This window comes from Panulirus ornatus, chromosome 5, assembly GCF_036320965.1.
Source record: "Panulirus ornatus isolate Po-2019 chromosome 5, ASM3632096v1, whole genome shotgun sequence".
NCBI lineage: Eukaryota > Metazoa > Arthropoda > Malacostraca > Decapoda > Palinuridae > Panulirus > Panulirus ornatus.
This window is the reverse complement of record NC_092228.1, coordinates 39,435,488-39,448,581: the sequence shown is the minus strand read 5'-3', so window position 1 is coordinate 39,448,581 and position 13,094 is coordinate 39,435,488. Positions and strand designations below refer to the sequence as shown.

Below are 13,094 nucleotides of genomic sequence, written 5' to 3'. Positions count from 1 at the left end.
CTCTTTCGCGCGCCTGTCAATTAACACGTAATCCAATAACGCTCTCTGGCCATCTCTCCTACTTACATAAGTATACTTATGTATATCTCGCTTTTTAAACCAGGTATTCCCAATCATCAGTCCTTTTTCAGCACATAAATCTACAAGCTCTTCACCATTTCCATTTACAACACTGAACACCCCATGTATACCAATTATTCCCTCAACTGCCACATTACTCACCTTTGCATTCAAATCACCCATCACTATAACCCGGTCTCGTGCATCAAAACCACTAACACACTCATTCAGCTGCTCCCAAAACACTTGCCTCTCTTGATCTTTCTTCTCATGCCCAGGTGCATATGCACCAATAATCACCCACCTCTCTCCATCAACTTTCAGTTTTACCCATATTAATCGAGAATTTACTTTCTTACACTCTATCACATACTCCCACAACTCCTGTTTCAGGAGTATTGCTACTCCTTCCCTTGCTCTTGTCCTCTCACTAACCCCTGACTTTACTCCCCAGACATTCCCAAACCACTCTTCCCCTTTACCCTTGAGCTTCGTTTCACTCAGAGCCAAAACATCCAGGTTCCTTTCCTCAAACATACTACCTATCTCTCCTTTTTTCACATCTTGGTTACATCCACACACATTTAGGCACCCCAATCTGAGCCTTTGAGGAGGATGAGCACTCCCCGCGTGACTCCTTCTTCTGTTTCCCATTTTAGAAAGTTAATACAAGGAGGGGAGGATTTCTGGCCCCCCGCTCCCGTCCCCTCTAGTCGCTTTCTACGGCACGCGAGGAATACGTGGGAAGTATTCTTTCACCCCTATCCCCAGGGATAATATACATATATATATACATATACACATACACACACATACACATACACACGCACATACACACACACACACACATACATCTATATACATATGAAAAAATGTAAGAAACAATTTAGAAAACTGAAACTTCTATATATATAAATACATATATATGAATATATATATATATATATATATATATACACATACACATATATATACAAAATGCATACATATATATATATATGTATATATATATGATTAACAATGATCCGTGTCACAGAAAAATGAGGCTAATGGTAACAATTTTGATAACTAGTACACTGTTTCATGGTACTAAACATTAACTATGGTCCTCATTTACAGGGAAATCTTTTCCTCACAGTCTTTGATGTTTCTTTTTATGTTACTGATAGAATGTAAGAAAGTAAATTCTCGATTAATATGGGTAAAACTGAAAGTTGATGGAGAGAGATGGGTGATTATTGGTGCATATGCACCTGGGTATGAGAAGAAAGATCATGAGAGGCAAGTGTTTTGGGAGCAGCTGAATGAGTGTGTTAGTGGTTTTGATGCACGAGACCGGGTTATAGTGATGGGTGATTTGAATGCAAAGGTGAGTAATGTGGTAGTTGAGGGAATAATTGGTATACATGGGGTGTTCAGTCTTGTAAATGGAAATGGTGAAGAGCTTGTAGATTTATGTGCTGAAAAAGGACTGATGATTGGGAATACCTGGTTTAAAAAGCGAGATATACATAAGTATACTTATGTAAGTAGGAGAGATGGCCAGAGAGCGTTATTGGATTACGTGTTAATTGACAGGCGCGCGAAAGAGAGACTTTTGGATGTTAATGTGCTGAGAGGTGCAACTGGAGGGATGTCTGATCATTATCTTGTGGAGGCTAAGGTGAAGATTTGTATGGGTTTTCAGAAAAGAAGAGTGAATGTTGGGGTGAAGAGGGTGGTGAGAGTAAGTGAGCTTGGGAAGGAGACTTGTGTGAGGAAGTACCAGGAGAGACTGAGTACAGAATGGAAAAAGGTGAGAACAATGGAAGTAAGGGGAGTGGGGGAGGAATGGGATGTATTTAGGGAATCAGTGATGGATTGCGCAAAAGATGCTTGTGGCATGAGAAGAGTGGGAGGTGGGTTGATTAGAAAGGGTAGTGAGTGGTGGGATGAAGAAGTAAGATTATCAGTGAAAGAGAAGAGAGAGGCATTTGGACGATTTTTGCAGGGAAAAAATGCAATTGAGTGGGAGATGTATAAAAGAAAGAGACAGGAGGTCAAGAGAAAGGTGCAAGAGGTGAAAAAAAGGGCAAATGAGAGTTGGGGTGAGAGAGTATCATTAAATTTTAGGGAGAATAAAAAGATGTTCTGGAAGGAGGTAAATAAAGTGCTTAAGACAAGGGAGCAAATGGGAACTTCAGTGAAGGGCGCAAATGGGGAGGTGATAACAAGTAGTGGTGATGTGAGAAGGAGATGGAGTGAGTATTTTGAAGGTTTGTTGAATGTGTTTGATGATAGAGTGGCAGATATAGGGTGTTTTGGTCGAGGTGGTGTGCAAAGTGAGAGGGTTAGGGAAAATGATTTGGTAAACAGAGAAGAGGTAGTAAAAGCTTTGCGGAAGATGAAAGCCGGCAAGGCAGCAGGTTTGGATGGTATTGCAGTGGAATTTATTAAAAAAGGGGGTGACTGTATTGTTGACTGGTTGGTAAGGTTATTTAATGTATGTATGACTCATGGTGAGGTGCCTGAGGATTGGCGGAATGCGTGCATAGTGCCATTGTACAAAGTCAAAGGGGATAAGAGTGAGTGCTCAAATTACAGAGGTATAAGTTTGTTGAGTATTCCTGGTAAATTATATGGGAGGGTATTGATTGAGAGGGTGAAGGCATGTACAGAGCATCAGATTGGGGAAGAGCAGTGTGATTTCAGAAGTGGTAGAGGATGTGTGGATCAGGTGTTTGCTTTGAAGAATGTATGTGAGAAATACTTAGAAAAGCAGATGGATTTGTATGTAGCATTTATGGATCTGGAGAAGGCATATGATAGAGTTGATAGAGATGCTCTGTGGAAGGTATTAAGAATATATGGTGTGGGAGGCAAGTTGTTAGAAGCAGTGAAAAGTTTTTATCGAGGATGTAAGGCATGTGTACGTGTAGGAAGAGAGGAAAGTGATTGGTTCTCAGTGAATGTAGGTTTGCGGCAGGGGTGTGTGATGTCTCCATGGTTGTTTAATTTGTTTATGGATGGGGTTGTTAGGGAGGTGAATGCAAGAATTTTGGAAAGAGGGGCAAGTATGAAGTCTGTTGGGGATGAGAGAGCTTGGGAAGTGAGTCAGTTGTTGTTCGCTGATGATACAGTGCTGGTGGCTGATTCATGTGAGAAACTGCAGAAGCTGGTGACTGAGTTTGGTAAAGTGTGTGGAAGAAGAAAGTTAAGAGTAAATGTGAATAAGAGGAAGGTTATTAGGTACAGTAGGGTTGAGGGTCAAGTCAATTGGGAGGTGAGTTTGAATGGAGAAAAACTGGAGGAAGTGAAGTGTTTTAGATATCTGGGAGTGGATCTGGCGGCGGATGGAACCATGGAAGCGGAAGTGGATCATAGGGTGGGGGAGGGGGCGAAAATTCTGGGAGCCTTGAAGAATGTGTGGAAGTCGAGAACATTATCTCGGAAAGCAAAAATGGGTATGTTTGAAGGAATAGTGGTTCCAACAATGTTGTATGGTTGCGAGGCGTGGGCTATGGATAGAGTTGTGCGCAGGAGGATGGATGTGCTGGAAATGAGATGTTTGAGGACAATGTGTGGTGTGAGGTGGTTTGATCGAGTAAGTAACGTAAGGGTAAGAGAGATGTGTGGAAATAAAAAGAGCGTGGTTGAGAGAGCAGAAGAGGGTGTTTTGAAATGGTTTGGGCACATGGAGAGAATGAGTGAGGAAAGATTGACCAAGAGGATATATGTGTCGGAGGTGGAGGGAACGAGAAGAGGGAGACCAAATTGGAGGTGGAAAGATGGAGTGAAAAAGATTTTGTGTGATCGGGGCCTGAACATGCAGGAGGGTGAAAGGAGGGCAAGGAATAGAGTGAATTGGATCGATGTGGTATACCGGGGTTGACGTGCTGTCAGTGGATTGAATCAAGGCATGTGAAGCGTCTGGGGTAAACCATGGAAAGCTGTGTAGGTATGTATATTTGCGTGTGTGGACGTATGTATATACATGTGTATGGGGGGTGGGTTGGGCCATTTCTTTCGTCTGTTTCCTTGCGCTACCTCGCAAATTTGCGGGAGACAGCGACAAAGCAAAAAAAAAAGAAAAAAAAATTTTTCATACTATTCGCCATTTCCCGCATTAGCAAGGTAACGTTAAGAACAGACAAGTGAGCCTTTGAGGGAATATCCTCACTTGGCCCCCTCCTCTGTTCCTTCATTAGGAAAACTAAAAACGAGAGGGAAGGATTTCCAGCCCCCCGCTCCCTTCCCTTTTAGTCACCTTCTACTACACGCAGGGAATACGTGGGAAGTATTCTTTCTCCCCTATCCCCAGGGATAAGATTAAACAAATATTAAATGTAAATTGAATAGATAAATGAAATACATTATACACCCGCTCAGGACTGAGGTGCTTGTCAAGTACGATTTTCGCAAATTCGTCCACATACTCGCCAGCTCCTTTGTGGTTTGCAGACTGCTTTTCTCCGCACACTTTATTCATGGAAATTCCATCATGCTTCTTGAATCTTTGAATCCATCCTTCACTATAGTCAGGCTTATGTTGTAATTTAAGTTCTTTGTGGAACAACTTAACCTGGTCCATTATCATGCTGCCTGATAAGTCCACTTCATCACTTTGATGCTGTCGAAACCATTCTATCATCACTCGATCGTGCTTAGTACTCTTACCATCTTTCATAGTTTTTCTAATTACCATTTGGTTCTTGGAATCGCTGTCTGCATAGAATTTCAATATTTTCTCACTTTGCTTCTTTGTATCATAAACAGTTGATGAACCAATACTGAAGATGTCACACAGTATACTCACTGAAACACCATTGTCCATTTTCTTCAACAGTTCTACTTTATCTCGGATCGATATGGATGGGTGTTTCTGTTTGACACCACAACTGACACTCTCATATGTCTTAGAAGCCATAGCTAGGGTTAAATTTTAGCAAAATAAGCTAAGACTCTCATAGAATTGCAGTATCACCACCAACAAGTGCAATGTAAACAATGTAAATAAGCGCACCCTACACACAACACCATATGTGGCCGCCCAGTAAACTAGTCTGGTGGCCGTGGTATTTTCAAGTTCCCTCATGTAATTTTGTCTGGACTAAAGGAGGTTCCGAACCATCCGTTGCTGGAAAATCAGTGGTGTACCTGTATTTTACAATTTAGTAGTAAGCAACAAGTAAGATTTAGAAAGATAAATTGGTAGATTTTTTCTCCCTGGTGAATTTAACCAGGTTACTGCCTCTATTTAGGCATTACTGTGCAGGTCCAAGTTAAGAGGGGAAATATGTTCAGTGTGAGAAAAAGAATGAGTTTTGGAGTCTGGAGAAGAGGGAAAGTAGCAGAAGTATGAAGAGGGGAATCACTAATGTAGGATTGGATAGGTTATAGGTTATAAAGAGAAGAAAGAGAATGAATAATGGGACAGAATCCTGATGGACAACATTGATAATAAGATGAGAGGAAGTAACTCCATTAACAAAAGCTGCAGTGGAACAAGTAAAGAAGCTTTGCATTAAAAACAGAGAGAGACAGAAAAGTTTAAAGAAAGAAGTTTAGAGAGCAGAGGCTAATGTTACACCGTGTCAAATGCCCTGGAGATATCAAACACCAAGACAATAGATTCACCCAAATCTCAGAAAGGAATTCAGAGGTTGGTCACACAGAAGAGACCACTGGTGAACCTTGCACCACAAAAGCTGTATTAGCAATCTGAAAGAAAGGAATGAGATTCTAAGTGTTTAAGGAGTGAGGATTGATTAAGAAAAATTTCAAGGACTGCAGAAATGAGAGCAGTGAGGGTATGATAACAAGAGTTAGAACTGTCTCTTCTTAGGAATGGCCTACACCAACATTTGTCTTCAAGAAGGAAAAGTGGAGAGTCATTTGTCTCATAGTCATTCATAGATTGCATGTAATATAAGTTTATACGTATGGCTACACCTTTGTTTGCATAATACTTGTTTCTTACATCTGTTCATGACAGTATCATTCATTTGTTATCATCTTTTATTTTCCTTTACTTTTAGATTCATGCAGATACATTAAGACCTGCAACATTTATATTAGTCTTTTATTTGCTTATAGAAGTTGTATTCACATGGAGTTATGAAGTTTTTAGACAGTGCTTTGCCAAATGTTAAAACTTGGAGGATCATATGAATATGCTTGTTTACATGATGTGTTTCCATACAGATTGCGTGCAACAAAAGATTTAAGTGGAGAAAGAGGGCTTTATGATATTGACATTATGGTAAGTGGCCTACTTTGGCAGACCTTATTTACTTTTGTCTGAAATAGTCATGTGTTGTTTTTTTCATAATCTGCCATTCTGCACTCACTCTCTTGGTATTTCTTCACACAAGTCTCCTTTCCAAGCTCACTTACTCTCACCACTATCTTCTCCCCTACATAATATCTTTTTCAAAAACCTCTACAAGTTTTCCTCTTTGCCTCCACAAGATAGCAATCAGACATCCCACCAGCTGCCCCTCAGTATATTTACTATCAGAAATCTCTCTTTTACATGCCTATCAATTAATATATTATCTAATAATGCCATTGACCATCTCTCCTACTCACGTATGTATACTTGTGTATATCTCTCTTTTTAAACCAAGTATTCCTGATCACCAGTCTTTTTTTCAGCACACAGCTTCACAAGCTCTTCACCATTTCCATTCATAACAATGAATATCCTATTCACACCAGTTATACCTTCAGCTGCCACATTACTTACCTTCACATTTAAGTTCCCCATCACTGTTACGTGGTCTCATACACCAAAACTGCTGATGCACTCACTCAACTAATCCCAAAACACTTGCCTCTCATGTTCTTTCTTCTCATGGCCAGGTGCATAAGCACCGATAGTCACCCATCTTTCACCATCCACATTCAGTTTTACCCACATTGATCAAGAATTTACTGTCTTACAATTTATCAAATGCTTCCACAATGCCTGCTTCAAGAGTAGTGCTATGTCTTCCTTAGGTCTTGTCCTTTCACCAACCCTTGACTTTACTCCCAAGACATTTCTAAACCATTCTTCCCCTTTACCCTTGAGCTTCCTTTTACTTAGAACCTGAGCATCTAGGTTTCTTTCCTCTAACGTACTACCTATCTTTCCTTTCTTCTCATCTTGGTTGCATTCACACTCATTTAAGCACCCAAATCTTTGCCTTCAAGGAGGATGAGCACTCCCCACTTGACTCCTTTTGTTTCCTCTTTTAGTAATTGAAATACAAGAAGGGGAGGGTTTCTAGTCCCCCACTCCTGCCCCCTTTAGTCACCTTCTACGACATGCAGGGAACATGGAGGTAGAGTTCTTCTTCCTTACCTTAAGTTGGAATTGAAATTTTTCATATCATGAAGATTTGCCCAATGTCTGCAAATTTACCCTTAGACTACCTTTGGCAGTTGGTCATATTTCAGATGATTGTGTAGTATAATGAATTTATTACATGGTTATCATAACTAATCATTAGCCTTTTATATTATTTACCTCTTCATTGTGCAGGCTCTGGACCATGGTAACCCACAAAAACATGGAAATTATACCATTCGGATAAATGTGGAAGATGCCAACGACCATGAACCGCAGTTTAGATTTAATGGTTGCCCTTACACTGATCTACCAACTGTTGAAATGGAGGAGGTAATGCTTGTTGCCATTTTATAGAAATACACTGTTAAAGTTAAGACTTTGTTTGATATGACTGAAAGATTTGATCATATTATTTTTCCAAGTGTGCCTAACACTATAATATTTATCACCATAATGCTAAGAAACCTTATAGAATTATTCTCCAAAGGCTAAGGCTATCTGATATCTGTATTCTAGTTCATTAGTATTTTTATATGGTTGTTCCATTATCCTTTCCATCCATCTAAAACTTTGCTCTTCTTGCGTATGTTTACACTATTTTGTGAGATGAATCATTAATTTAACTTGCACTCTTATGAATGCTTCTTCACTACTTAAGCAGTTCATCTTTTAATGTATGATGTTCTTCATGTTGAAGTACTGTATATATTTTTGTCATGAGTTTCTCAAGAGGCCATGTAAATTCTGTATTCTCTTGGCCAACATTTTACTGTAGAACCATTTTTCTCCTTCACACAGTAATTTTGGTTGTTCTGCAATTTCCATGCATTGTGTCTGATCTTGGAAGTATTACTTTCCTTTGAATTCCAACTGTATGGATATATCTGCCTCATTCAGAAATCCTATCCAAATTTGACTTTATAGAATATTTAGGATAAGATGAGACATAGATCAAGTAAAAGAGGATAGACCAGAATTAGAAGCAAAAAAATGCCATTGGATTATTTTGATTTTATGTAGCATAGAAATTTTTTCCTGAGGTTCTGTGTGAGGTTTTACATAAAGCTTATTGTCTTGTCTTTGTAGAACAGCATTTGAGTATTAACCCTCACTTTACACAATATCGGTGTTTTTTATGTTTTATGTCACCTGAATCATGTGGTTTATTTCTTTGAACAGAACTTTTACGAAGCTGGTGATGAAGTCAGGTGTACTGATAATGGTCAGCCTTTTGAGATTTATGTGGATGATGTTGATTCAGGTGTCAATAGTGAAGTGAATGTCACCATTGACTATGAAAAGTCATCTAGCAACGTGGATGGTATGGCCTAAACATTTTCTATTTGACTTTTTAGTAAGATTGTAGATTAGATCATTAGACATGCATTATTTTTCAGTTATGTCACTATCCAGAGGAAAGTTCTGGCTTTTATTTGTGATTATAGAATAGGGTAATATGTGTTTGTATTAAATGGAAATTATATGCCCATATAATGTTAAGTCCTATTATAATGTTAAGATTACCCTTGATTTTTACCTTAATGTAGAGGTAGATAATATGAACCTTATAATGTTCATAAAAGATAGGCTAGCATGTTATTTTTCTGCCAAATGATAGCAGTTTTATTACATTGTTTTTATTTGGGTCCAGCTCATTGAAAATGAATCACTAAAGAGTCAGGTTCTTCACAAATGAAACAGATATTTATGGTCTTGTATAAGAGAGATGTGTGGTAATAAAATGAGTGTGGTTGAGAGAGCAAAAGAGGGTGTTTTGAAGTGGTTTGGCCACATGGAGAGAATGAGTGAGGAAAGATTGACAAAGAGGATATATGTGTCAGAGGTGGAGGGAATGATAAGTGGAAGACCAAATTGGAGGTAGGAAGATGGAGTGAAAAAGATTTTGAGTGATCAGGGCCTGAACATGGAGGAGGGTGAAAGGTGTGCAAGGAATAGAGTGAATTGGAACGATGTGGTATACCGGGGTCGACGTGCTGTCAGTGGATTGAACCAGGGCATGTGAAGCATCTGGGGTAAACCATGGAAAGTTTTGTGGGGCCTGGATGTGGAAAGGGAGCTATGGTTTCGGTGCATTATACATGACAGCTAGAGACTGAGTTTGAATGAATGTGGCCTTTGTTGTCTTTTCCTAGCAGTACCTTGCGCACATGCAGGGGAAGGGGATTGTCTTTTCATGTGTGGTGGGGTGGCGACGAGAATGAATAAAGGCAGACAGTATGAATTATGTATGTGTGTATATATGTATATGTCTGTGTATGTATATATATGTAAACGTTGAGATGTATAGGTATGCATATGTGCGTGTATAGACGTGTATGTATATGCATGTGGATGTGGGTGGGTTGGGCCATTCTTTTGTCTGTTTCCTTGCACTACCTCGCTAATGTGGGAGACAGCTACAAAGTATAATGAATATAAATGAATAAATGATGTTTCCCACTACAGGGCAGCATTTTCAAAGCAGAACCCTCTTCACACAGTTCAGCTGTGGCTTATTCCTAATATTCCATTCTTTCCTCTTTGTTAAACTCAGACTCCCTCACTATCTCCTTCCACATTTACACACGCACCCACCTCATTCATACACCATTTGTTGGTCTTCTTACCTCTTGCACATGACAAGTTCTTTTCAGCATACCATTAGTTGCTCTTTTAGCTTCTGTTTCCAGAGTTTTATATCTTTTTAAAACTCTGTTTACTGTCTTCAAATTGCATCCATTTAATCAGATAAAATGCTATGGGTTAGGATAAATTTAGGAATGAGTTAGAGGTTCATAATGGATGGTTGCCTAAAATTTGGATGATCTGAGGAGTGATGTATGTTGAGAAAAGAGAATCCAAGTGCAAGAAGTGAACAGTGTGTAGGGAGTGAAGGATGCTGAGTTACTGTAGTATTTAAAGTTAAGTAAGCTGTTAGCACTCTAAAGATAACCATGGAAAGTACAAATATTAGATTGCACATGCAGTGGAGTGTGTTTGGAGATGTGATTAAGTGCAGCCAGATATATGAAAAGGATATTTGGATTTTCAGCAAGAAGATGTCAGAGACTCATTGGTTGGCAAAATGGTGGTACTTCCCTGGGATAAGAGAGTGTTTTAGTAATTTTATGCATTTAATTTATTCGTGATTACCCCAGGACCAGTTTTGTGGAAGAACCTTAGCATTACACAGGACTTTCGAAAGGCTCCTGCAGCTCAAGGCTGTACTGCTACAAGTGGCAAGGAAATATAGACTCCTTTGGAGTGAGAAGCTCTTTGACAGGACTGAACTCCCAGTGATAGAGCCTTACCAAAGGAGAATTTTCACTCACAGTGTAACTTTGAGCAGGTGGAGTCTGACAACACCAGTGTGTATGTAAAAGTATATGGACTTGCTTATTGATAGGGATGCATGAGATCTTTTACAAAGGATACCTTGCTGAAAAGTGGGAGATGGCATTTTAGATATACAATTCAAAAATGTTAAGTTGGCCTTGCAAGAATCCTAGCATTTTGAGTTATAAGTTTACCTTGTAAGGTTTATAAATCTCTTGCTCAATGTTAGGAAATTTCATCTATCCTTCTCAAGCACCTTTTCATGGAAAATGACAAATTTAGTAGTGTTGTACTATATTGAATGAGTTGATTTATCTTTTTATTGAAAAATTTCTTTTTGAGCCATTAGTTATTTTTATCATAGGGCAAGTACATTAGAAAGTAATAATGGCAAAATTTCTAAAAATTTTGATGGTGTAAAGTATAATAACTCAGTTGATGTTCATCCTGCTGGTGCCTTTCTCTAATTCCAAAGTTTAATTATTAATGAAGTTAATTATTCTTTGCCTTCTCTCTTCCCGTTACATAAGCCTTTAACTATTCATTTTATAGATATTTCATGTTTAGATAATAAATTTCAGATTGCTTATTATTATGATAGATTTTATAGTAGTTTCATAACATGTTGGGTCATGTATCTGATATGTAATCTATAAATTTCCTTTTATCATTATAGGTGAAGGTCAGATGCGAGCATTTGTAATAAAACAAAAAAGTGACAGGTATGCTTTATATGTCACTGAGAAGATTGACAAGGAGAAAGGAGGAATGTACAATGTAGGTGCTTATACCCTGTAATATTGTTATTCTGCCTTGATATTTTTTTTTTTTTTGTTGAGTGAGAAATTTCCTTTTCCATGTGCTTTTAGGGATGGGACAATTAGTATTTGCCTGTTTATTGATCTCTGAATGCTGTGGTATTACCATATGGTGAGTGCAGCATAGAAACTTATCCTTGGATAGGATTTAGCAGCCCTCACAATAGGCCAGATGGGCTTGTGTAGTCTTATATTAATAATGTTAACTGCAAATATTCTTTGCTTATAGGGCTGCTGTTGTGGAAAGAAAATATTTCCAGAACTTCTGAACCCAAAGTTGAACCTATACAAATACTTCTGGATAACAGCAAGTTATACAGAATTTTTTTAAAGGTTTATGTCAGTTCATATAACCATCCATTTCAGTCACATCCCCTGACCTTCCTAGTTATTCCACCTTACTCTGCAGATGTTTTTGGATTTCCTTGGGTATTTTTTTTTCCAAATTTTTTTTTCTCCAGATAACTCTTGTGTGCCAGTACTCAGTCTTTTGTAATTTGGATCACTTCCTTCTAGGTTTGATAAAGATTTTCTTGCAAATGGAAGGACTTAGATATAAAAAAGAAATATTTTTTTTGTGTGTGTGTAATTACCTATTTTTGCTGCTTGAGGTATGGGAAGGGAGTTTACATTTGTGGGGCCCCATCTCTTGAACAGTCTTTACTGTCTTATTACTATCAATCAAGTTCTTAACTTTATGTATGCTGCGTGCATTAACCATGTCCTCAATTATTCTACTCCATTCATCCACCATTCTTATACAGGTTATTATTGTCATTATTATTATTATCATTTTTTTTTTCTTTTTTGCTTTGTCGCTGTCTCCCGCGTTTGCGAGGTAGCGCAAGGAAACAGACGAAAGAAATGGCCCAACCCACCCCCATACACATGTATATACATACGTCCACACACGCAAATATACATACCTACACAGCTTTCCATGGTTTACCCCAGACGCTTCACATGCCCTGATTCAATCCACTGACAGCACGTCAACCCTGGTATACCACATCGATCCAATTCACTCTATTCCTTGCCCTCCTTTCACCCTCCTGCATGTTCAGGCCCCGATCACACAAAATCTTTTTCACTCCATCTTTCCACCTCCAATTTGGTCTCCCACTTCTCCTCGTTCCCTCCACCTCTGACACATATATCCTCTTGGTCAATCTTTCCTCACTCATTCTCTCCATGTGCCCAAACCATTTCAAAACACCCTCTTCTGCTCTCTCAACCACGCTCTTTTTATTTCCACACATCTCTCTTACCCTTACGTTACTTACTCGATCAAACCACCTCACACCACACATTGTCCTCAAACATCTCATTTCCAGCACATCCATCCTCCTGCGCACAACTCTATCCATAGCCCACGCCTCACAACCATACAACATTGTTGGAACCACTATTCCTTCAAACATACCCATTTTTGCTTTCCAAGATAATGTTCTCGACTTCCACACATTCTTCAAGGCTTCTTCAAGGATTTTCGCCCCCTCCCCCACCCTATGATCCACTTCCGCTTCCATGGTTCCATCCGCTGCCAGATCCACTCCCAGATATCT

At 38.9% G+C, this 13,094-nt stretch overlaps 1 protein-coding gene across 3 annotated transcripts in view; it reads left to right on the top strand.

Annotated features, from left to right (window-relative positions):
* Positions 1-13,094, top strand: part of LOC139748680 (cadherin-AgCad1-like) — a 305,223-nt gene that overhangs the window by 186,816 nt on the left and 105,313 nt on the right. For all 3 annotated transcript variants that reach the window (XM_071661965.1, XM_071661968.1, XM_071661967.1), the window contains 4 exons: positions 6,244-6,301; positions 7,568-7,705; positions 8,555-8,696; positions 11,388-11,488. In XM_071661965.1, the coding sequence (XP_071518066.1) occupies positions 6,244-6,301; positions 7,568-7,705; positions 8,555-8,696; positions 11,388-11,488 (439 nt within the window). The remainder of the gene's footprint in view (positions 1-6,243; positions 6,302-7,567; positions 7,706-8,554; positions 8,697-11,387; positions 11,489-13,094) is intronic.